At 41.4% G+C, this 22,781-nt stretch overlaps 1 protein-coding gene across 3 annotated transcripts in view; it reads left to right on the top strand.

Moving 5' to 3' along the window:
• Positions 1-22,781, top strand: part of ap2a1 (adaptor related protein complex 2 subunit alpha 1) — a 208,665-nt gene that overhangs the window by 133,761 nt on the left and 52,123 nt on the right. For all 3 annotated transcript variants that reach the window (XM_084329593.1, XM_084329592.1, XM_084329591.1), the window contains exon 13: positions 21,156-21,310. In XM_084329593.1, the coding sequence (XP_084185719.1) occupies positions 21,156-21,310 (155 nt within the window). The remainder of the gene's footprint in view (positions 1-21,155; positions 21,311-22,781) is intronic.

Below are 22,781 nucleotides of genomic sequence, written 5' to 3'. Positions count from 1 at the left end.
GACAGAGCAGGCGCCCCTGATGACGGCAGGTAATTTGTTCCACGGGTAGGGAGCGCGGTAGACAAAGGCTCTGTGGCCGGCGGATTTCTTTTTAACCCTAGGGATCGATAGAAGCCCCGCATTTTGTGAGCGCAGAGCACGAGCGGGCGAGTATCGGGAGATGAGATCGGATAGATAGAGCGGTGCAAGCCCATTTAAAATTTTGTAGGTGAGGAGTAGCACTTTAAAGTCAGATCGGGCTTGGATAGGAAGCCAGTGTAGGGCGGACAAAACTGGTGTGATGTGATCAAATTTTCTAGTTCTAGTTAGTATCCGTGCAGCCACATTTTGCACGAGTTGAAGATTTTTGATGCTTGAATTAGGTAGGCCTGAAAAAAGTGCATTACAGTAGTCCAGACGTGATGAGACAAAAGCATGAATCAGGGTTTCAGCATCAGCCAGAGTTAAAATGGGGCGAGTTTTTGCGATATTACGAAGATGGAAGAATGCAATTTTGGTGACATTTTTTATATGTGCATTAAATGAGAGGGAGGAATCAAAAATGACTCAGAGGTTTTTTATGGTGGAGCTCTGGGATACATGACAGGTATCAAAGTTGAGGGAGATGTCCTGAAACAGGCCTGGTTTGGGGGGCCAACAATTAACATCTCAGTTTTATCTGCATTAAGGAGTAGAAAGTTTTGCGACATCCATTTTTTGACGGCAAACAAGCAGGCCTCAAGGTTTTGTAGTTGGGAGGAATCATTTGGCTTAATAGGTATATATAATTGGGTGTCATCAGCGTAAAAATGAAAGTTTATGCCAAATTTGCGTATGATATCGCCGAGGGGTAGCATGTAAATCGAAAATAGCAAAGGGCCCAGGACAGAGCCTTGTGGGACACCACATTGCACTGGGAGGGTCTCGGATGTTAAATCATTATAGACCACGCAGTGTGTTCTATCAGTTAAATAGGATTTAAACCAAGCTAGTGCGTAATGTAGCCAATTACTTAAACATTTTCTTCACAAACATAGCCACAACACTGGTAAACAAACTACCCTCCCACTCAGGGCATTTTGGGGTAGAACACATCATAGCCTACTACAATAACCTAAAGACGATTTCAAACTAGAAATGGTAACAACAGCTGCGGTACTCAAAAAACTGAGTGCCCTCCAACCTAACAAAAACACTGGCCATGACAATATCCCCTTCAAATTCCTCAGAGACTCAGCAGCCGTCATCACCCCAGTCATCACACACATAATAAACCTCTTCATAAAACAGGGACACGTACCCAAAGACTTCAAAATTGTGAGAGTAACACCCCTTCACAAAAAGGGCAGCAAATTAGACCCAGGCAACTACCGCCCTGTTTCTATCCTTACCTCCATCTCGAAAGTCATGGAAAAAATAGTATACGAACAGGTCGAAAAGTACCTTGCGGAAAAAAATCTAATCTACGAATTCCAATCTGGCTAAAGAACATCCCACTCCACTGACGCATGCCTTCTCTATTTAAACGACCACATCAAACAAGAGGTGGACGCGGGCAAATACTGCGGCATGGTCATGCTGGACCTACAAAAGGCCTTCGACACTGTCAATCACTCCATTCTGATTGACAAGCTAAAAGCAATTGGTTTTTATAGTCTATCAGTGAGCTGGATGCAATCCTACCTGGACGGGAGAGAACAGATGGTGGAGGTAAACGGTACCCTATCTCCCCCCCCCCCCCCTCCCAGTGAGCTGTGGTGTTCCACAAGGAAGCATACTAGGACCGCTACTGTTCCTAATTTATGCAAATGACATGTCGTCAGCTTGTGACTGCAACTTGTTCCTGTTCGCGGACGACTCAGCCCTGCTGGTCTCTGACAAGAACAAGTTACAGGTTGAAAAAACCCTCAGCTCGGAACTAGGCAAAATCTGCACCTGGCTCGCTGATAACAAACTATCATTACACCTGGGTAAAACAGAGTCCATTCTCTTCGGTTCAAATAACAAACTCAGCAAGACCGACAGCTTCTCAGTTACAGTGGGTGACAATATTGTCACAAGGAAATATGAAATTACATACCTAGGTTCCATACTAGAGGCAAATCTTTCCTGTGACAAAATGGCATCCAATGTAATAAAAAAAAGTCAACCAACGAACTCTATTCTTATACCGGATCTCCTCTCTGGTAAACAAGAATACCCTGAAGACTCTGGCAGGAGCATTCAAGGGTACTATGACTATGCTTGCACCTCATGGTATCGGTGCTAGGACCACTCCTTTTTGCCATTTACATGCTTCCCCTAGGCCTCCTCATCAATAAATTCACCGGCATTAAATACCACTGCTACGCAGACGACATACTCTGCTCTTTTAAGCCCGACAATTTGGAGAAACTCAGCCTTCTCCAGGAGTGCCTGCTCGGCGTTGAGAGCTGGATGGGGAGTAACTTCCTCCAGTTAAATGAAAAAAAACGGAGGTGCTGATCGTAGCAGCTGAAAAGACTGCAGCTAGAGTGGCCACTCACTTGGGGTCCCTTAAAGACAACATACGTCCCCACCTGAGAAACCTGGGTGTTGTCTTCGACCAGGCCATGAACCTAGACAAACATGTCAAAACACTCACACGCACCTGCTTCTTTCACCTCAGAAACATTGCAAAATTACGCACCATCATATCTCACTCTGAACTAGAACTGTCCGTGGATGCTTTTATTTCCTCTAGGCTTGACTACTGCAACTCACTTTTCACCTGTCTCACCAAATCATCCACAGACAAACTACAAATGGTCCAAAATGCTGCAGCCAGGCTACTCACAAGGTCAAAAAAATCATGTCACATCACTCCCATTCTGGTATCCCTGCACTGGCTCCCGGTACACTATAGAATTCACTTCAATGTCCTCACTTTCACTTTCAGAGCACTCCACGGTCAGGCCCCTATCTACATCACTGAACTCATCCATCCCTACACCAACACCCGCTCACTCAGGTCTGCCGATCAGCACCTCCTGGTGGTCCCCAGGTCCAGGCTGAAAACAAGGGGTGATCGAGCCTTCGAGGTGACAGCACCAAGGCTCTGGAACGCTCTCCCCCTGGACCTGCGAACTGCCCCCTCTGAAAACTTTTTTATTTTTTTTAAACTAAACACATTTGTTCAGACAGGCCTTTGGTCATACATAGGCACTTTTTCTTTTTCTTGTCCTCACTGTTCCTATAGTTTTGTTTTAATTAGTGACTCATGATTTTATCCAAATTCTTTTATTCTACTTTTTCTATCTGGTTTCACTGTCTTTTTTAACTACTGTTTGTTGTTGTTATTTATTTCTGATTTTGTTTTATTGTGTTTTTATATTAAGCTGTAGTGTAAAGCACCCTGTGCATTCGTGCTGTGAAGGGTGCTATATAAATAAAAGTCATTCATTCATTCAAAGCACCTCAAAGGCGCTAAAAACTAAATTACAAACATCTCAAAACAAACTGGTCAGACTACTGCCTAGGATGGCTTAGAGTAGACAACAGAGTACAGCAACTTGCAATGTGCCTGGTCTACAAGATACACTACACGACTAAGTTACCCATGTACATGTCAAAATACTTCCCAAAGGTCAGTGAATACCATGATCACAACACCAGAGGGAGCTCCACAAATCATGTTAATCCCAGATTCGGCTCAAACAAGGGACTAAACATGTTTTGCAATTATGCCACATAAATGTGGAACGCCCTACCCACAGCTGTAAAGGAATGTGAATCACTACCCACTTTCAAAACCACTCTCAAAGAGCACCTATGAGAGACTGCAATTTGAAACTGGCCCCTGTAAATGTCCTAACACAACCCCCTCAAATGTACAATAAATGTCCTATTAACACTTTGAGTGCCAATGACGAGAAACTCGTTATTTAATCGTTATTGCTTTTATTAGCGATATCCATTCATTTTTCATCAATCTAGCCTCATGTTACCATTGGGACACATATACTATCGATAATCTAGCGTTTATTTAAAAACTATTCATATATAGGCCGAAAAATGACAACGTGTTTTGTGTATTCCACTAAAGAGCTATTATCACGGAATCTTTTCTTCTTTTTTTGTGTGGACATTTTCAAAAACGTCAGTTTTTCAAAACGGTATAAAACGGAAATGTACAGATGAAAAAACAATCCGTTTCGAAATCCGAAATCCTGCTTATTTGTCTGAAAACTAAAATGTAATTTCCCCCTTTTGGCCATGGGCGGCGCCATTTTGATGGTGACGTCACGGTGATGGTTTGGGCTGGCTCCCGGTTTACACTGCTGGTTAGATAGCTACGTAAATATGGAGTGTCGTGAATAGGGATTGCCCGATCGATCGGCCAGCGATCGGTATCGGCCGATATTCAGTATAAATATGAGATTGGTGAATTCTGATAATACTTTCTTTTCGCCGATCGTGAAAACCGATCGATGACACACTCGAAAAACATGATCCAATTCTCTTCTCTCTCTCGCACACAGCTACTGCTGCTGTGAGTAGCCTCCAGCTGCAAGGCTATTGGCTGCTGCACGCCTTGCCCCTCCCCCTCCCAGACCCATGTCAACAAATGCTCCGGCAATAGTCGAGTGCATGAGACCTCCGTTAGCTAGGTAGCTAACATTAGCTCACGTTAGCTCACTGTTTAAGCAAAATGACCCAGTAAACTATTCACTTTAGTTTAATACATGAGGCATTGTCTAACGTTATCTAGCTGGCTAGCTACTGATAGCTCCTGATATCAACGTCTGATATCATCATTTTGGCATTTGTTTTCACAGTTGTTGGCTAACTAGCTATCGTTCCGTGAGCTAACGTTAGCTGCCTAGCTAACGTTACTGTTTAAAGGGGACATGTACTATAAATGTCATTTTTCAGTCTCTAGCATTGTATTATAGTAATAGGAGTTAGTAGCAATGTGTTTTAGTGTCTAAATACCATATTGGCGGATTGCTCTGATTCAGCTCAGATTATTTCCTGCTCCAGTAAATTAGTCCATCCTGATTTGAAGGTCTGAGTCACGTCATTCAGGCTCTGGGTAGAAGACAGTGATGTGATTGGCTCTGTGGTTGTAGCTAATGCCCGCCCCCATTCTACCTAGACTAGACAGCGAGTGGAAAACCACTTCCTCATACTGCGAGGCAGTGAAACCCGACACCTCTGCATACTCTGGAGGGAGAGAGAGAGATAGAGGGAGAGACAGGGAGAGGCAGAGAGAGAGGGAGGGAGAGAGAGGGAGGGAGCACTTGGGGGGGGGGGGGGGTGGACCTGCCGCGCCACACGGGAGAGGGGAGGAAGGGAGGCCCCCCCCCCCCACAAACTGCCGCAGGGAGAGAAAAAAAAGAGCAGGGAGAGAAAAAACGAAAGGAAGAGACGGCCTGTATTTTTTTTCTCTCTCTCCCTCTCGCGTGTGGACTGACTGTCACTCAAAGTGCTTATGGGCGGAGCCAGGCCATAACAGCCTGAAATCTTGAAGCTGGAAAATGATGGTTTTGAGTACTTGATTGGAAATATAAAACAATGCATTTTTTTGGAAAAAAAACCTTACAGATGTCTTCAATAGACTAACAGGAATTGTGTAAAGTTGCCCAAATAGTGCTAGGAATAGCAGTACATGTCCCCTTTAAACAAAATGACCCAGTAAACTATTCACTTTAGTTTAAACTTTAATACATGAGGCATTGTCTAACGTTATCTAGCTGGCTAGCTATTGATAGCTCCTGATATCAACAAATGCTCTGGCAATAGTCGAGTTCTCTAGCCGGCTAGCAGTGGCTACAGATAGCTCCTGATATGTCTTATAACATAATTGACACCATTCGTTTTTGCAGCTGTTGGCTAATAATGGTCAATATTGAGCCACGGAACCGGCTTTTTAGAAAGCAGCCAAATGCAACCAACCAGAAGGCGAGGCTGTTCCGAAGCTTACAGCGCTTTCACCCGCCTCTGCTGTGCTCCGCACCAATGAGAAGCGGCTATTTGCTTTTTCCCCGCCTCTGCTGTGCTCCGCACCAATGGGAAGCAGCCATTTGCTTTTTTACTTTTCTGAAAGGCGGCCATTACTCTAGCTCTACACAAGAGTAAACTTGACTCAACAACAGTGACCTGCGGCAACCTTTCCGAGACAGTAAGTTAATTTGACTTATTCTAGTCTAAAGAAACATATATATTACTATTGCTATTGATAAATCTAGGTAACATGACGAATGCGTTTGTTAATCAGAACGTTATTTACGCGATAACCACTGTGCGCGCATGCTCGCTCGCACCGCTCCCTTTCCATCTATGACTTAATGTACATATGAATGCGTTTACATTTACACATAAATGCAGCTATCGCATATATTCTGCCGAATCCTTCACAAATATTGGACCGAATGTAACGTTATTTAATTAACAGTGTAAAAGAAATAATGTGAGAAAGTCCGGAAAATGTGGGATCAAATTGTGATATTCCTAAGTAAAGTTTTTAATGTAAAGGTGAATAACTCCCCAATGGCATGTGTTTTGGGTATAGTACCGAAAGAGATTAAACTGCCTAAATACCAGGGAATGTGGTATAGAATGGCCATGATATCGGGATGTAGAATTGCCTTACGACATTGGAAATCACCCATTGATATTACTTTTAAAGAATGGATGGAACTAATGTTCCGGACAGCATCATATGAAAGGGTAACATATAGAGTCGCAGGGAGAGAGGATATCTTTGCTGAGGTATGGGACAATTTTCTACACCTGACTGAACGGTCTGGGGACGAATGATTAAGGTGGGGTTTCAGTATTATCAATGATGAAGGTGAAAAATGGGATCTGACCTGATGGTACCTATACTTTATATTGTATTATGTATGTATATGCATTAACGTATATGCATCTTAGTTATATATGCACATATAGTAATGTGTTTTTGTTTTTTTTGTAAGTACTTTTTTAATTTCCATGTCTGTTTTTGGTATGTCTGTATAAGTCTTTTGTATGTTTTATGTCAATACGAAAAAGAAAAAAACAAATCTTGGACTTTGCATATTATGCTGTTGAAAGATGTCTCTTGAATATTTGTAAGATTTGTGCAAAAATTTTTGTGCGTTATTTTTTTTTTCGTTTTAAAAACATATTTATAAACCATTAATGCGTTTAAAACTTGACGCATATATCAACTGAGACTATCAACTAACTATATTGACCAAAATAATCGAGATGTCACCAAAGAAAGCCACAACGAGTCCAAAAACAGTCGTAGAGGTCCCGCCGCAGGAATCAGGATTCGTACAGCGGACAGCAGGAAATATAGACTTGACAGTGGCCGCTTCAAGTCCAACCCCATCAAACACCTCCGCAGATACCGAACATATCATCTGGAAAATGGAGGAAATGGGGAAGACAATAACTAGCATAATAACTCAAAAAGTAGATGATATTAAAGAATCTATTGAAGGCAAAATTGATGCGTTGAGAGCGGACGCCGACGCACAGATTAAACGCACCGAGGCTCTGGAAAAAGTAATGGAAGCCCACGAAAACAATTTCACTCGCATCTACAATGAAGTAGAGGTTAACAATGTTAACCTAACTGCTGAGATGAAGGGGAACTACAAAGAAATCAAGACGGAGCTCAGCGAAATAACGTTGGAGCTTAAGCGAAGCAATGAAGAACAGAAAGCCAAAATATTCGAGATGGAATATCAAAAACGCAAGCTGAATATTCGTATTGTCGGTCTGGACGAATCAGTGAGATGTGCAAACCCTGAAGAGTTTGCCACAGAATTACAGAAAATCTTGGGAACAGAGATCCTTCCTAATGTACCAGAGGTGGAACAGTGCTTCAGATTGGGGACCCGCTCCATTGGCAATAACGCTAAGCCCAGAGTGATATTGGTTATACTGCGCTAAGTCAGAATAAAAGAAATGATTATTCGTGAAACTCGCAGGATGAAAGGCAATCTGAAATACATGGAGGTACCAATACACTGCTTTGAAGATTATTGTCATGATGTAGTGGAACTGCGTGCCAAGTTCAAGACGGTGATGTCTCAACTATACCTGGAGAAATACAGACCCCTACTAATATACCCTGCAATACTTTGCATTGTCGATAAACAAGGAGCAAGGGTTCTCCTCAACTCGCCTGAAGATGCAGCCAAATTCTTGTCTGCACAACACGCAGAATAGTGTATAAATGGCCTTTTAATCTCAGTTATGCAAGGTCACCATATAGTGCAATCTTTAATAACCGAGGATTTGGGACAGAGAGACCTACGTGCTCAGAGTTTTTGAATGCTTTCCCCGACGTGTTTATATTATTGCGGACATATTGGATTCAAGATTGGAACACTCCAGAACATACTGGAACATTCAAACAATGTAAAAATGACATATTGGAATAATCTAGAACATCGAAGCATTCTTTGATATTTGGAACATTCTGGAATATCAGCAATACGTGGTCATTCACTCTACCAGAAGCCCCTCGGGGGAATAATCAACAGCTATCTAGATGCAGAACCACAGAGCCATCATAGCCGGCCGGCAGAAATATCACTCTACACAACGATCATCGCCCACCCCGGTCAGGGGAAATGCTGCATATACGTATTTAAAAACTGTTTTTTATTAATGGGAAATAATTCCACTACTTCTCCAATTTATACTTTAGATGTTTAAGCATAGCAATGCTCTTTTAAGATCTAAGTTAATGTTCTCTTCCTTTTACTTGTTTTTTTCTTTTTCATCCGCTCTCTGATTTATTGAGGCTCTCTCTTCAGTTCAATACCTTCATATTATTCATGGGTTACTATAAATTACACAAGTTCATATAAAATGTAAGTGATTAGGGCATGACAATTGAAGCTTATTTTTGGTCTTTATTTTTAGTTTTATCTCATTTAAATTTTTATTTATTTATTTTTTACGGGAAAGTGGCCAAGCCACAGTCGACATTCTACTTATGGTAGAATTTAGAGTGTTAGATCCTATGGTATACATAGGAATGTTAAGGATAATTGGATCATTCTGGGATATCCGGTGGTGCAAGGGAGGGAGTCATACGCAAAGGTTGTGTTCATGGAACACAATCCTGTACGACTCTCGGTGGGAGGGAAGGGTAGGGGATTTTTATTTGTATATATGTATGTTTTTAAGCTCGGCTCTCAACGGGACCTCACTAGTGGGATGTATATCTATTATTGCCTCGCACTCTAGAAGCATTACCAAAAATTACAATGCAACATGTATAGACTATGGCTAGTTTGAATATAATGATATGGAACACCGGGGGAATAAATAACCAACTCAAACGCAAAAGCGTGCTCACACTGATGAAAAAAGAACATGTCGACATTGCTCTGCTAATCGAAACGCACATTCTAGGGAAAGACATAGATAAATTAGCGGACAACATATACCATAATATCAGTCACTCCTCTATTGGTACGAAAACTCGGGGTGTAGCAATAGTCGTTAAACGTAAGTTGAATATTGTACTAAAGGGAGTATGGTCTGATGTAGAAGGTCGGATAACTATAGCTAAGATTGAACATAAGAACAGGAAAATAGCGTTGATAGCGGTATGCGCCCCAAATTTGTACGAAGATTTCTTCACTACATTAACCAATGCAATGTTAGACATTCCCGATTACTCATTTATAATAGGAGCGGATTTTAATGCCATCTGGAACCCAAGGATGGACAAATCTTACCTCGCCTTTTCCAGCGAACAAAAGAATTCATCGAAGGCATTAAAGGATTGGTCAAAGATTACAGGTGTAAATGACTTATGGCGGTTACTTAATCCCACGACCCGAAAGTACTCTTGTCGATCTGCGAGACATAATACACTATCCAGAATAGATTATGTCTTTGCATCACAGAGACTATTTGATAATTATGAAGTGGAAATGATACCCAACGCACTATCAGATCACTGTTATTTACTCCTTAAAGGTACATTTGGTATACTATCCTCCCGAGCCCCAAGATGGCGATTTAACTCGTTGCTGCTTAATAACAAGGAATTCATTACACAACTCAAAGAAGCTCTTATAGTATTCCAACGGGAGAATGCAAACTCGGTGCAAGACCCCAGAATAATATGGATGTCGGTAAAGGGAATGATCAAAGACTTCACGGATAGCTTTTCCTCCAAAATGCGCAAGAATCAAAGCACAAAACTGGCTGAGCTGGAAACGCTTTACTCAACGTTATTTAATTCTCTGAAATACAACAACTCAACCAGACTAGAAAATCAAGTTAACGTACTAAAAATAGAGATCAATGCCATATACAGACAACAATCGGAAATACAAATACGCAGCACAAGACAACAGCAGTACTCCCATGGTTCCAAACCCAGCCACCTATTAGCCATGCGATTAAGAATTAATGCAACATTTGCAGATATAACTACCATTAGAGCACAACAAGTACTTGTAACAGATCCTGTAAAAATAAACGATACATTCAAAGTATTCTACTCCGACTTATATAAATCAGAAATGACCTTCGATCAAAACAAAATGGACACATTTCTTAATCAAATTATTCTCCCTAAACTTTCAGAGGATGACGCTAAACAGTTAGAAACACCGATCACACTAGAGGAACTCAAGAAGGCCATAACCGCAATGAAAAGTGGTAAGGCTCCTGGAAGAGACTGTTTCCCATCAGAAATGTACCTTTCTTGTTGGGACATAATTGGCCCCTTATTACTAAATATGATCTTATACTCAGTCAAGGAGGGGAACTTCCATAAAAATGACAATATTGCACTCATAACAGTCCTCCTTAAAAAAGACAAAGACCCCAACGAGTGCGGTAGTTATAGACCTGTAAGCCTCCTCGGAACAGATATCAAACTGTACTCTAAGGTATTAGCCATCAGATTACAAAAGCATATGACGTCTTTAGTTCACCCGGACCAAACTGGCTTCATAGGAGGCCGCCTGATCACTGAGAACATAAGACGTATACTGCACGTACTTGATGCCGACAAGGAGGACACCATACCTAAGGCGATGCTGTCCCTGGATGCTATGAAGGCCTTTGACAGGCTGGAATGGTCGTATCTGTGGGCAGTGCTAGAAAGGATGGGGTTAGGAAAAGGATTCATTGATATGATTAAAGTATTATACAAAGACCCATCGGCCATGATTACAACAGGCACAATCATCTCCCAAATATTTCCGGTATCACGCTCTGCCAGACAGGGTTGTCCTCTTAGTCCCGGACTGTTCAATCTATCATTAGAGCCTTTAGCACAATATATAAGACAATCCCAATCCATAGAACCAATCGTAATCAAGGGCACACAACAAATATGCGGACGATGTAATATTGTTCATGCAAAACCCCAACACCACATTGCCTCATCTGCTCAAGTTGATTGAGGACTTTGGTGATTTATCGGGATAAGATAAATTGGCAGAAGTCGGCTTTCCTTCCACTTAACACCCCTGCAAAAAAAGATACAACCCTCCCTGGACAGATACCGATGGTAAAACATTTCAGATGCTTGGGAGTGGAAATATTCCCTACCATAAGACAAACGGTGAAGCACAACTACACAAAAATCCAAAACAAAATCAAAGACGACCTTGATAGATGGGCAAAACTTAAAAACACAGTACAAGCACGGATATCAATAGTTAAGATGGATGTACTACCTAAAATCAACTTCTTCAGTTCAATGCTACCGTTACCCCCTCCAGAGGGTTACTGGAAAAGATTACACTCCTCCACATACAAATTTATTTGGAATAACAAACCACCACGTATAAAAAGATCCACCGCACAGAGAAATAAAGCAGATGGTGGCATGGCATTTCCAGATTTTTTCCTATATTTTAAGGCGTACACATTAAGTCCATTGACAACATGGTTTGACTCCCAAGCATTAGCATCCTGGAGAAAAATAGAAGAAAACATAGTAGCCCCACATAGACTGAAGGACATAGCATACACTAAAATACCAATCAAGCACTGTGAACGAAAATTTGGCCCCATAATTACTCATGCGATCCGGATATGGCGTGAATCACAAAAAAAAAATCCTAACCCACAAAAATGGCACAATCATACTCTCTTATTCAATAACAATGCACTCTTAATTGGAAAACGACCTATAAGATTCCCTATATGGGAAGAGCAAGGCATACACTCATTAGGGGATGTTTTTAACAAACAGGGTTTTTGTAGTGATAAAGAAATACGCAAAAAATTTAATCTCACCAAGTCCACATGGCTTTTTCACAAACAGTTAGAGCTATGTTTGAAGTCTCACGGTGTTCCATTAGACAGACCAATTGAACACCACAGATACCACAAATTCTTCTACGCAAGAGAGACATCGAGAGGTTTTGTTTCAGAATTTTATCATCAATTACTAACGTCCTCGTATGAAACCCTCCAACTTGACTCTGTCTGGAGGAGGGATATACCAGACCTGGAAAATGACTTTGATTGGCAAGGAGCCTGGGCAAATGTCCGACTTACATCAAGGAACCCGGATCATCAACAAATCAATCTTAACTATATTCACAGGACATACTTGACTCCTATAAGACTGTGCCGAATGGGGCTTAAACAAGATTCCAAATGCACCCAATGTGCAAATGGGGACGAAGGGACATTTATGCACATGTATTGGGACTGCTCACCAGTTAAGGCATTCTGGAAAGATGTGACCCAACAAATATCAAAACTCGTATCTTGGAATATACCTGTACACCCCTCGGTATTATTATTGAATGATGTTTTTGAGTTTGCAGTGAATCCACAGCTAAAGAGATTGGTTCTATCGGGTATCACAGTAGCCAAAAAGCTGATCGCATCACGCTGGTTTCAACCGGGAAAAAATGTGCCGTAAAGTTTGGTTTCTTACATATCTCGATGTAATTTACCATGAAATATCTACAGCAAGAATTCTGGGTCTCAATGAATCCAAAATGTCAATGTGGTTAGAAGTGGTGGAGAGAATAAAAGCTAGCTTATAATGGTAGTGTCTGGTTAGGTGCGAGGGATAGTGGAGGTACTTCTCAAGGTGGGGTCTGGGAGGGGGGGGTTCGAGCTGAGCATGTGTGTAGGTTTTTTTAGATAACAGGTATTAGGGGTATATCTTATATAAGACAACTAACTAAAATGTGATCTCATTGGATGTGCCCTGACAATTAATGCTTGTATATCTTATCGTGTGTTGTCATGTTTGTTTATATGTTTGTTTAAAAAATAATAAAAAAATAAAATACAAAAAAAAAAGATTTGTGCAAAATTATAAAAAAAATTAAAATAAAAAGTGTAAAAGAAATAACCATTTAGCTATGATTAATAATTGTCACTCATAGCTTTCAGCATCTTATTACCTTGTATTTATTCTTTATACTCGCCCTTAATCTTAAAGCTTAGAATAACAGCTATTTTATCTCAAAATTAGTATTTTAAACCAAGTGAATTGAGAAACATGTTTAAAGTGTTTAATAGTAGGTTAGAGAGAGAGAGATACCTGGAGCTTAGAGAGATACCTGGAGGATAGTAGGGGCGGGACGGTACGCATTCGAACCGTGTACCATACGGTACGACCCCCACGGTTCGGGCGTCTGTGTATCGTACGCAGTGATGCCACAGATTACTTGTAAAAGTAATCTGATTACTGATTACTCCTTTAAAAAGTAATCCAAGTTACTTTACTGATTACTTGATTATCAGAGTAACTTAGTTATTTTGAAAGTAACTAGGTTACGAAGTCGTCGTCCCTGCTGCTGCCACAACATAAGAATGACAAACATTTTTTGAGTAAAATGTACTCCGTTTGAGTAAAATGTACTAATAGGGCAGGTAGGCCTATCTATAGATCTATAGATTTCACAAAAGATAAATGGTCAATAACACCGTAGGCTGATATGTACCCTACCTTTGAGGCCTGCCCTATTCAGATATGGTTCTAATGTTCCTAGTGAAACAGGGGAGAGGGGTGAGTAAACCAGTGATTATATCTCAGTAACAGAATCTTCTCAAACCTCTTGTCAGAAAGTCTGTTCCTTCTAGGCGTGAGCACCAACCCTCTCAGACTAAAAAGCCATTCCACAGGAGCACTTGATGGGTTGGAGTGTTATACTTCAAGAAAATGTTCTTTATGTTTGAATACCTATCCAGTATCTGAAGCTCATGATCTTAAAAAACAGCCTATTAAACGGTACTGCTCCTCCTATGCTATTATTATTATTATTATTATTATTATTATTATTATTATTATGTATTATTGTGGGCTACTGACAACCTACATACTGCAGTATGGTGTTCCATGTTCATGAATAGTGCAATGCAAAAGATGTTTAACTCAAAGGTGGAACATACCTGCACTCTATCCGTTTGGTCGTGCTGTGATTACAGATGCGGTAGACATTATTTTGTTTCCTCCGCGCGCATAGTGAATGTTTTTTTTCACCCGGCTTAACATAGAGGGGCTCCTCTGAGCCGCGCGAGGGAAGGCTCCTCTGAGCCGCGCGAGGGAAGGCTCCTCTGAGCCGCGCGTTAGCTGACACAAACGTGAAGTAGACCAGTGGCTCCTCTGAGCCGCGCGAGGGAAGGCTCCTCTGAGCCGCGCGCAGCGTCTCCCTGCTAGCTCGCTATCCTGATAATAACAATAACAGCCACCGCCCACCAGCATGGAACAACACGTGAGGTTACGTGCTGTGACGTCACTCCCCCAATACAAGGAAATACAGCTCCAAACGTATTTTTTGACTGTCGAAAACGAAAGAAAAGTAATCGGATTACAATAGCGCGTTACTTAGTAACGCGTTAGTGGCATCACACGGTTCAGATGACACGCAAATTTAAAAAAATCATTTGGCGGAGCCGGGAGAGGTGAGCACTGGCTGCAGGCAGCAGCAGCAGCACTGCAGCCAGGTGCTAGTCCGTTTGTGTAAAAATGGCAAGCACAATATAAATCAATCTTCATTACGACTTTAAAAACATAGCCATTACCATTACATAGGCCACACACATCTTGCCATAGCGTTAGCAGTTTGTACAACACAACGCACGTTTTAACTATGGTAGCACTAGCCCCAGCTAATACAGTCAACCAAATGTTACCGTAGCTACTAGCTAGCAGAGGAGGAAATGAGTCTCAGAGGTGGGGTGTTTAAAGACAATGATAGGCGTTTATTCAACATCCAAGAAGGCTAACATACAACTGCGTTTTACTAACTCCAACCGGGACTATTGCCACTTTCGTGCTGCTTGTTGATGTTATGAACTCCTCCTAACGTTACCGGAGCTGAAGGTCCCACACGCTAAAATGTCCGTGGGGACCCGCCAACCCATAGATAGTTCCAACTCACCGAATTACGTAATCCACCACAGTTGCACTCAATATTTAAATAATGTTAGTCTAAATAAATGTAGACAGATAATGTACGTATTTTAAAAATAGAATGAACAGAGCAGTGTTGTTTTTAAACGGTACAGTGTGTGTGTGTGTGTGTGTTAGTTTGATGTATGCTGCCAGTTAATACTTTGACAAATGTAGCCTATATTTTTCAGTCAGTTCGGTCTTTGTGTGCCAAACATTATTTAAGGCTGTAAACACTGTAACACTGTAAACCTTTTTTTATTTATTTTTTTATAAATGAAGCATGTTTAGATTTTTGAGTAAAAAAATTTTTTAATACAAATTAACGTATATTGAACCGAACCGAAAACCGCGACCCCAAAACCGTGATACGAACCGAACCGTCCATTTTGTGAACCGTCCCACCCCTACAGGATAGAGAGAGATACCTGGAGGATAGAGAGAGATACCTGGAGGTTGGAGAGAGGGATACCTGGAGGATAGAGAGAGAGATACCTGGAGGTGTGAGAGAGAGAGATACCTGGAGGTGTGAGAGAGGGAGATACCTGGAGGTTAGAGAGAGAGAGGCCTGGAGGTGAGAGAGAGAGAGATACCTGGAGGTTAGAGAGAGAGAAGGGGATATCTGGAGGTGAGAGAGAGAGAGATACCTGGAGGTTAGTGAGAGATATTTTATTCATTTTCTTTGTCCCTCTCCAACCCCTCTCCCACCTTCCTCTTTGATTTATTGATTGAAAATTGTATTAACAGATTGCAGAATGGGTACAATACAGTACAGCTCAATACACACAATTGTTAAGGGGATGCAGACCAGAGAAAGACTTTCGTCTTGTTTACATCAGGGTCCCCCATTTTTTATTCATAACATATGACATACATGACATACAGATACAGTACTGCTACATCTATACATTTATGACATACCAGATTTACAAACAGTACTGTTTGTGATACAAAAAGCGTCTAAAAAAGAGAGTATAACATTTGACGTAGAAACTGTACATTGGAGGAGGTTGGATAGGTGGGGGGGGGGGGGGAACTGTACATTGGAGGTGGTTGGGTGGTTGGGAAGCCGGGTGGGGGAAACTGTACGTTGGAATATCGACGAAACCTTACTTGGTCCCAAGAAAAAAGAATGGGTTTGAAAATGTTCAGGTTTTTTTCTTAACTTATTCAGTGCCAATCACGAGTATAGTCCGGTTTTAATCGTTATTTCTTTTATTAGCAATATCCATACATTTTTCATCCATCCAGCCTGAATTGGATTAATCTTTTTGCATGTCATCAGATGTGAAGTAAGGCCTTTATGTTAGGAATCTTGGGGTAATCAGATGTTTCTTTCTCCGCCATCGTGTGTGTGTGTGTGAGGTTCGTGCCGACCAAAGTACGGAAAAGCGATTTTTTCAGACCCCGCTTCTCTTCGTACATGAGGACACATATACTATCGATAATCTAGCATTTATTTGAAAACGATTCATAAATCAGCCGACAAACTACAACGTGTTTTGTGTATTCCACTAAAGGGCTATTATCGTGTTTTTCTCTGGAATTACTAGAAATCTCAAACTATACTCGTATTCCGAACGGTATAAAGCGGAAATGTACCGATGAAAAAACAATCAGTTTAGTACATGTTGACTGCAAGCAAGTCATTGATAACCGATGGGTGTATTAGACCCATAGCCATAATTTAAGATATATTTTAAGCGTTTGCAAATATCCCCGTCCTCTCATTGACTAAAGCGCTGGCATACAAGCCCTAATTTGATCATATGGGCGTGGCTCTGAATGAGTTTAAGGCGCAATCACATCCCTGATATAGCACATTTACAAGAGTTGTGACTCTACTAGAGTGCTTCACAGATAAAAGCATATACAATACATATACTAAAAAGTGCAAATACAAATAAGGGCAGGGGTTCAGATAGAAATAAAAGAAAGAAAGGTGCAGCAGATTACAAAAATAAGGCATAAAAGGACTAAAACTAACGAGCTAGGAGGCAGGCTCAGCTCTGGTCAAATGCCAGGGAGAATAGATGAGTCTTTAGCTGGGACTTAAAGACCTCGAGGGTCTGGGCTGACCTCATGTGGAAGGGGAGGCTATTCCACAGTTTAGGGGTGGCTATGGAAAAGGTTTTGAGCCTTGACCTGGGTACATTTAGCAGCAGTTGGTCGGCTGACCTTAGGGATCTGGATGGGTTGTGGAGACGCAGGAGCTCGGTCACGTACTGTGGGTCCAGGCCATTTAGGGATTTAAAAACAGTTAAAAGTAGTTTAAAATCAATGCGGTCGGGTGGCGTAGCAGAGATTGCGCTCGTCACCAATGCAAGAGGCTGCGGTCTCGACTCCCGGAGTCAGCCTTGCCCTGCGGCTTGGGCCGGTCGTCATACTAACTCGTTTGGCTGAGTTAGGGGGAGGGAAGTCGTGGGTGGTAATCTGGCGTTGTGGACAGCAATGCCTACAGGTCAGGTCTGGGCGCCTGCTCAGCGAAAGGCAGGAAATGGTGAAGGCAGCGTGACCACCCACGCGTTACGCTTCACCAATGAGAGTTCTCGCTGCCAGGTGAAAAAATAGCCACTGGCTGTCTCCACATGTGTCGGAGGAAGCATGTGGTGGACTTCAGGGTTCCCTTGTACCGACCAGTAGGAGGAACATGCGCACAACAACCAGGTAGGGGAGGCGGGGAATTGGCATAACGACTAAATTGGGATGGGGAGAAAAAATTTGAAAATCAGGCGGAGAAAAAGAGGATAAAAAGAATGCATCGAAATGCATCGATTCTAATGTGTTAGAATCGATGCATCGATTTGAATATGTTAGAATCGATTATAATCGAAATGAATCGAAATAAAATTTCTTATTTATTTATTTTGTAATGTTTTTTTTGTGTGTATTGTTTTTATTCACCTATAGTCCATTCATGCTGAGTGAATCAGTTCCCCCAGCCATATTTGTGTATTCAAAAATGTTTGGGGAATTAACTGATAGAAAATTTATCGAAAATGTATCGAATCGAATCGTGCATGCTCAAATGAAGATTTCATGATGCATTGAATCGTTGCCTGAATAATCGTAATCGAATCGAATCGTTGTGAGGTCGCATCGTTACACCCCTAGGCCTTGGTCTTCGTTAGAGTTCTGAGAAGTAAAAAGCAGTTTCTAACCACTGAACTGACCTGTTTAGTGAATTTTTAAAGGCACTATCAAAGATCACTCTGAGGTTTCTAACGGAGGACCGGATGTTAGAGCCCAGAGGACCTAGAGCATTGGCAAACGGGACTGGAGAGGTATCTGCTAAAATTATGATCTCGGTCTTGCTCTCATTAACACATTCACGGCCATTGGAATGTGGCTGGAATATGGCTGGAACGCCAGCTTTCCATTACACACTTTCACTGTGCATCACGTTGTTTGTAGAGCTAAATCTATATTTTATATTATAGTTATGGATACAATATCATGGTAATTTGACTAACAACCTTCCGTTCAAGATGCAAAAAAGAAATATTTTTTCCATCCATACGTTCCCGTTTTATACCGTGGTGAATATGAGTGTTATTTCGGAATGATCGGGGCTAATTCCTGTGAGGCTATTTATAAGCCGCAACGTGTATTATACCAAATCCATTGGCGTTTTGTCCCTACACACGCTACAGTTAAAAAATCAAATGCATATGAATGATAGGTATTATGTTTCATCATGAATGCATGAAAGGGGGGGGGGGGGGTCGTTTCGATTATTTGATTGCCAACAACAGCATTCGTTATTACCACAACATATGCTGATCGGGGGGATGGCTATGAAATCCTTGCATGATCAAGCTGAAATTGACGTTAAATTGTCCTTGCCTGTGGCCAGTGGGATTCCAAAAAGAATATTCCAATTATTTGATTGCCATCTGGTAGATCATATGTCCATTTGGCCCACGATATAACCCACCACAGCATAATGAATCGGGGGTCCTGAAAACTATTCAATGCGATCGGGTGAAGCCATAGGTTCACGTTAGTAGAAAAGTCCGCACCCAGCGTTTTCAGTGTGGCACCCGGTCTGGAACAGGGGTTACTGCATTCTCGATACAGCGCCACTAGTGGGATCTGGCCGGTACTGCACCGGAGTCCCAATATGCCTTTTCCAGGCAAAATACAGCTCCCTGACATTGAATAGGGTATTAAAATTGAATAAAAGAAAAAACAAGTCAAAAACGTATATATACGATATAACCCACCATATATATACGTTTTTGGCCGTCAACCTCTAGCTCCCAATAACATATATATACGTGGTTGGCCAGGAATGTGTTAAGGTTGAGGAAGTTAGCACTCATCCATGCTTTGATGTCAGTTAGACAGTCGAGCAGTGGCTGAAGTGCGACCTGTCCTGTGGCCCTAAGACTCAGGTAGGTAGATCTGTACATCAGCAAAACAGTGGAAGGATATATTGTGCTTGGCCAGCATTTCACCTAAAGGTAGCATGTACAGTAGGAAGAGGATGGCACTTAAGATTGACCCTTGAGGAACCCCACAGGTAAGGGGGGCCACAGAAGAGAGGAAGTCAACTAGCTGCACAGAGAAACTCCGGTCGGTTAGGTAGGACAGAAACCAACTTAAAGGAAAACTCCAACATTTTGGGAAATTAGCTTATTTAACATCTTCCTTGGAGTTAGACTAGAAGATGCATACCTTTTTTGTCTATCTGCATGCATTAGGCTTAGGGAACGCCTGCACCGTTAGCGTAGCTTAGCTTCATCTGGAGCTCTTTCCTAGTGGTCCTTGGCTCTCTGGCTACTCTTCTAAGTATCCTTCTGACTCCCTGATCAGAAATGTTGCGAGGAGCACCTGTGCATGGCCGGTTGATGATGGAGTGATGTTGCTTCCACTTATGGATAATGCCCCCAATGGTGCTTACTGGAAGATTCTGAAGTTGTGAAATAAGTCTTTAGCCAATTCTATTTTCATGATTTGCAACAATCTGTTTGTGAAGGTGAGAGCTCTTTGCTTTTTTTTTTTTTTTTTTTTTTACTTTGGCCATTTCCCTGGCTCTTTTATATGTTTATCGCATTTATACCTGGTCAAGTTAGACCGACAGAAGCAGGCTGAAAGGGTTCAGATGGGGGGGAAGACACTCTGGGAAAGGCACGGCTGCAGTCCGGGATTCGAACTCGCTCAGCCCCAGATCCGTGACGAGCACGGTTGTCCACGGCGCTGAAATAGCACTCGCGGTACGTGGTGAGCTACTGGAGCTCCACCTGAGAGCTCTTTGCTTTTACCCATCATTTGATGTTTCTTGTGTGGCACCTTGGCAACAAAACAAAAAAAAAATTATAGCCCATCAATATATTCTAACCCAGTTGACATTATTAGCACAGATAGGAGGTAGAGTTGCCGCATTCGTTTTTGTTTTCAGCTAGTTCCTTGCCTTTCCTTGCTGTGGTGTACTGCTTTTTCTTAGTGTGTCCAATACTTTTTTCCTGTTTCATTCCACTTTATTACACATAACTTTATTTACATATGTACTTTAATGTTTAGATTTCTTGCCTGGATTTCTTGAGTTAATACAAACGTCTGGTGCAAATTTCGCTTGAATACGCTCATTGGAAATACATTTACTGAACAAAATGTTGATGTGTTCAATACTTATTTCCCCCATTGTATGCAATTAATCTTGATTAAATATTTTTATCAATTGACAGCCCTAGTTTATATTATTATTATTATTATTATTATTATTATTATTATTATTATTATGTGTTGGTTGTTATTCATACTTGTCCACACACACCCTCTCACTCCAGTGTCTCTGTGTCTCCTCCAGTCCACCCCGTCCCCTTCGGCCGATCTTCTCGGGCTTCGCTCCGCTGTTCCCGTCGGCTCTGCAGTGCCCAGCGCCGGCAGCTTATTGGTGGACGTCTTCTCAGAGGCTGGCCCTGCCGCGTCCTCTGCCGTTGTGAACGACGATGGCTTCCTGAGGTGAACTTTCAACTCTGTGATGAGAGCTTCCCTCCCAGAAGCCGATCTAGGGCATCCTAAAGCGCCAGTCCTCGTGTCAGTGAAACGGCCCCACAACCGATCTGAAGCTCAAAATCAATAGACCTTGAACACATGAATGAATGAATGAATGAATGAATGAATGACCTTTTATTTATATAGCACCCTTCACAGCACGAATGTACAACAGGGTGCTTTACACTATAGCATAACATATAAAATGAATTAATTGAGATAAATGACAACAACAGACGGCAGTTAAAAACAGTGAACCAAATAAAATAATAGAATAAAAAGAATTTAAATAAAATCATCAGTCAATAACTAAAAACTATAGGAACAGTGAGGACAAAGGGTGCCTATATATGACCAAAAGCCTGTCTGAACATGTGTTTTTAGCTGTTTTTTAAGAGTTTTCTGAGGGGGCAGTTCACATATCATAACCCTTCTGCCCAAATAAGTGGGCATGGGAAAATTAATGGGTTATTAAACTAGCTTTGTCTGTGGTTCATGCAGGCTCTTTACCTAAAATTTAAAAAAAAATAATAATAAATAAAAAAAAGTATCACAGCTCAAGTCACCCGACGTTACTAGCTTCAGTGCATTCTCATAGTGGGAGCGTAACGAAAATTGCAACATCCGGCCATTTCGTTTTAGGAATGCGTCTTGTTTTAATCTACAAAGATGATTTGGATGAATGCAATTATGAATAAGAGGATGGAAGTATTGATTGATCCCATCCTTGGTTCAGACCAAGATAACAAGAGAACTACAGTTGTTTTTTCACTCATACTGGATTGAGGCTTTTAGGGATATCTTGACGGTGTACATTATGGTGTGTTTTTTTTCTTTCAGCTACCCTAAAACATCTTTGTAGCACAGTTAGCCTTCCTCATTGCAGGGTCTTAAAGAGTCTTACATTTAATAATCAGAATGTTAAGCCTTAACACATTGGCCGCCATGCATTGTACCACTGGCCCAGTCTGCCAGTGCTGTAAGCCTATGGAGATGTTTACCTTCTTTGCAGGGCTATAACCTTTTTAATATTATAGCTATATCGGCATTACTATGGCCCATTCAACATCGGGTATCTATCGTTCCGGATGTGGGAACATTATATTTTTTCATTCATACATTGTTGTGTTAATAGTAATACCGTCGTGAATATAAGTATGTTTTTAAGGTTTTCTGCAGTAATTCCTAAAACGCGAGTTACAGTATAGGCCCAGACGCATATGATAGATTATCGATTGGCGTTTCTTTCCTATACACGCTATATTAAAAAATTCAAATGTATATGATCGGTATACATTATGCTTCATCATGCGTGAAGGAAAGGGGGGGTGGGGGGTCGTTTATAATTCCTTGATTGTCAGTAGTGTCTTTTTTTAGTATGGGTTGATACGTTGATCAGATGGATTGCAGTGAAAGAAATAATCAATTGGGCTGAAAA

This window comes from Notolepis coatsorum (assembly GCF_963971535.1).
Source record: "Notolepis coatsorum genome assembly, chromosome: 14".
NCBI classification, from domain to species: Eukaryota; Metazoa; Chordata; class Actinopteri; order Aulopiformes; family Paralepididae; genus Notolepis; species Notolepis coatsorum.
This window is presented reverse-complemented; position numbering and strand designations above follow the sequence as displayed.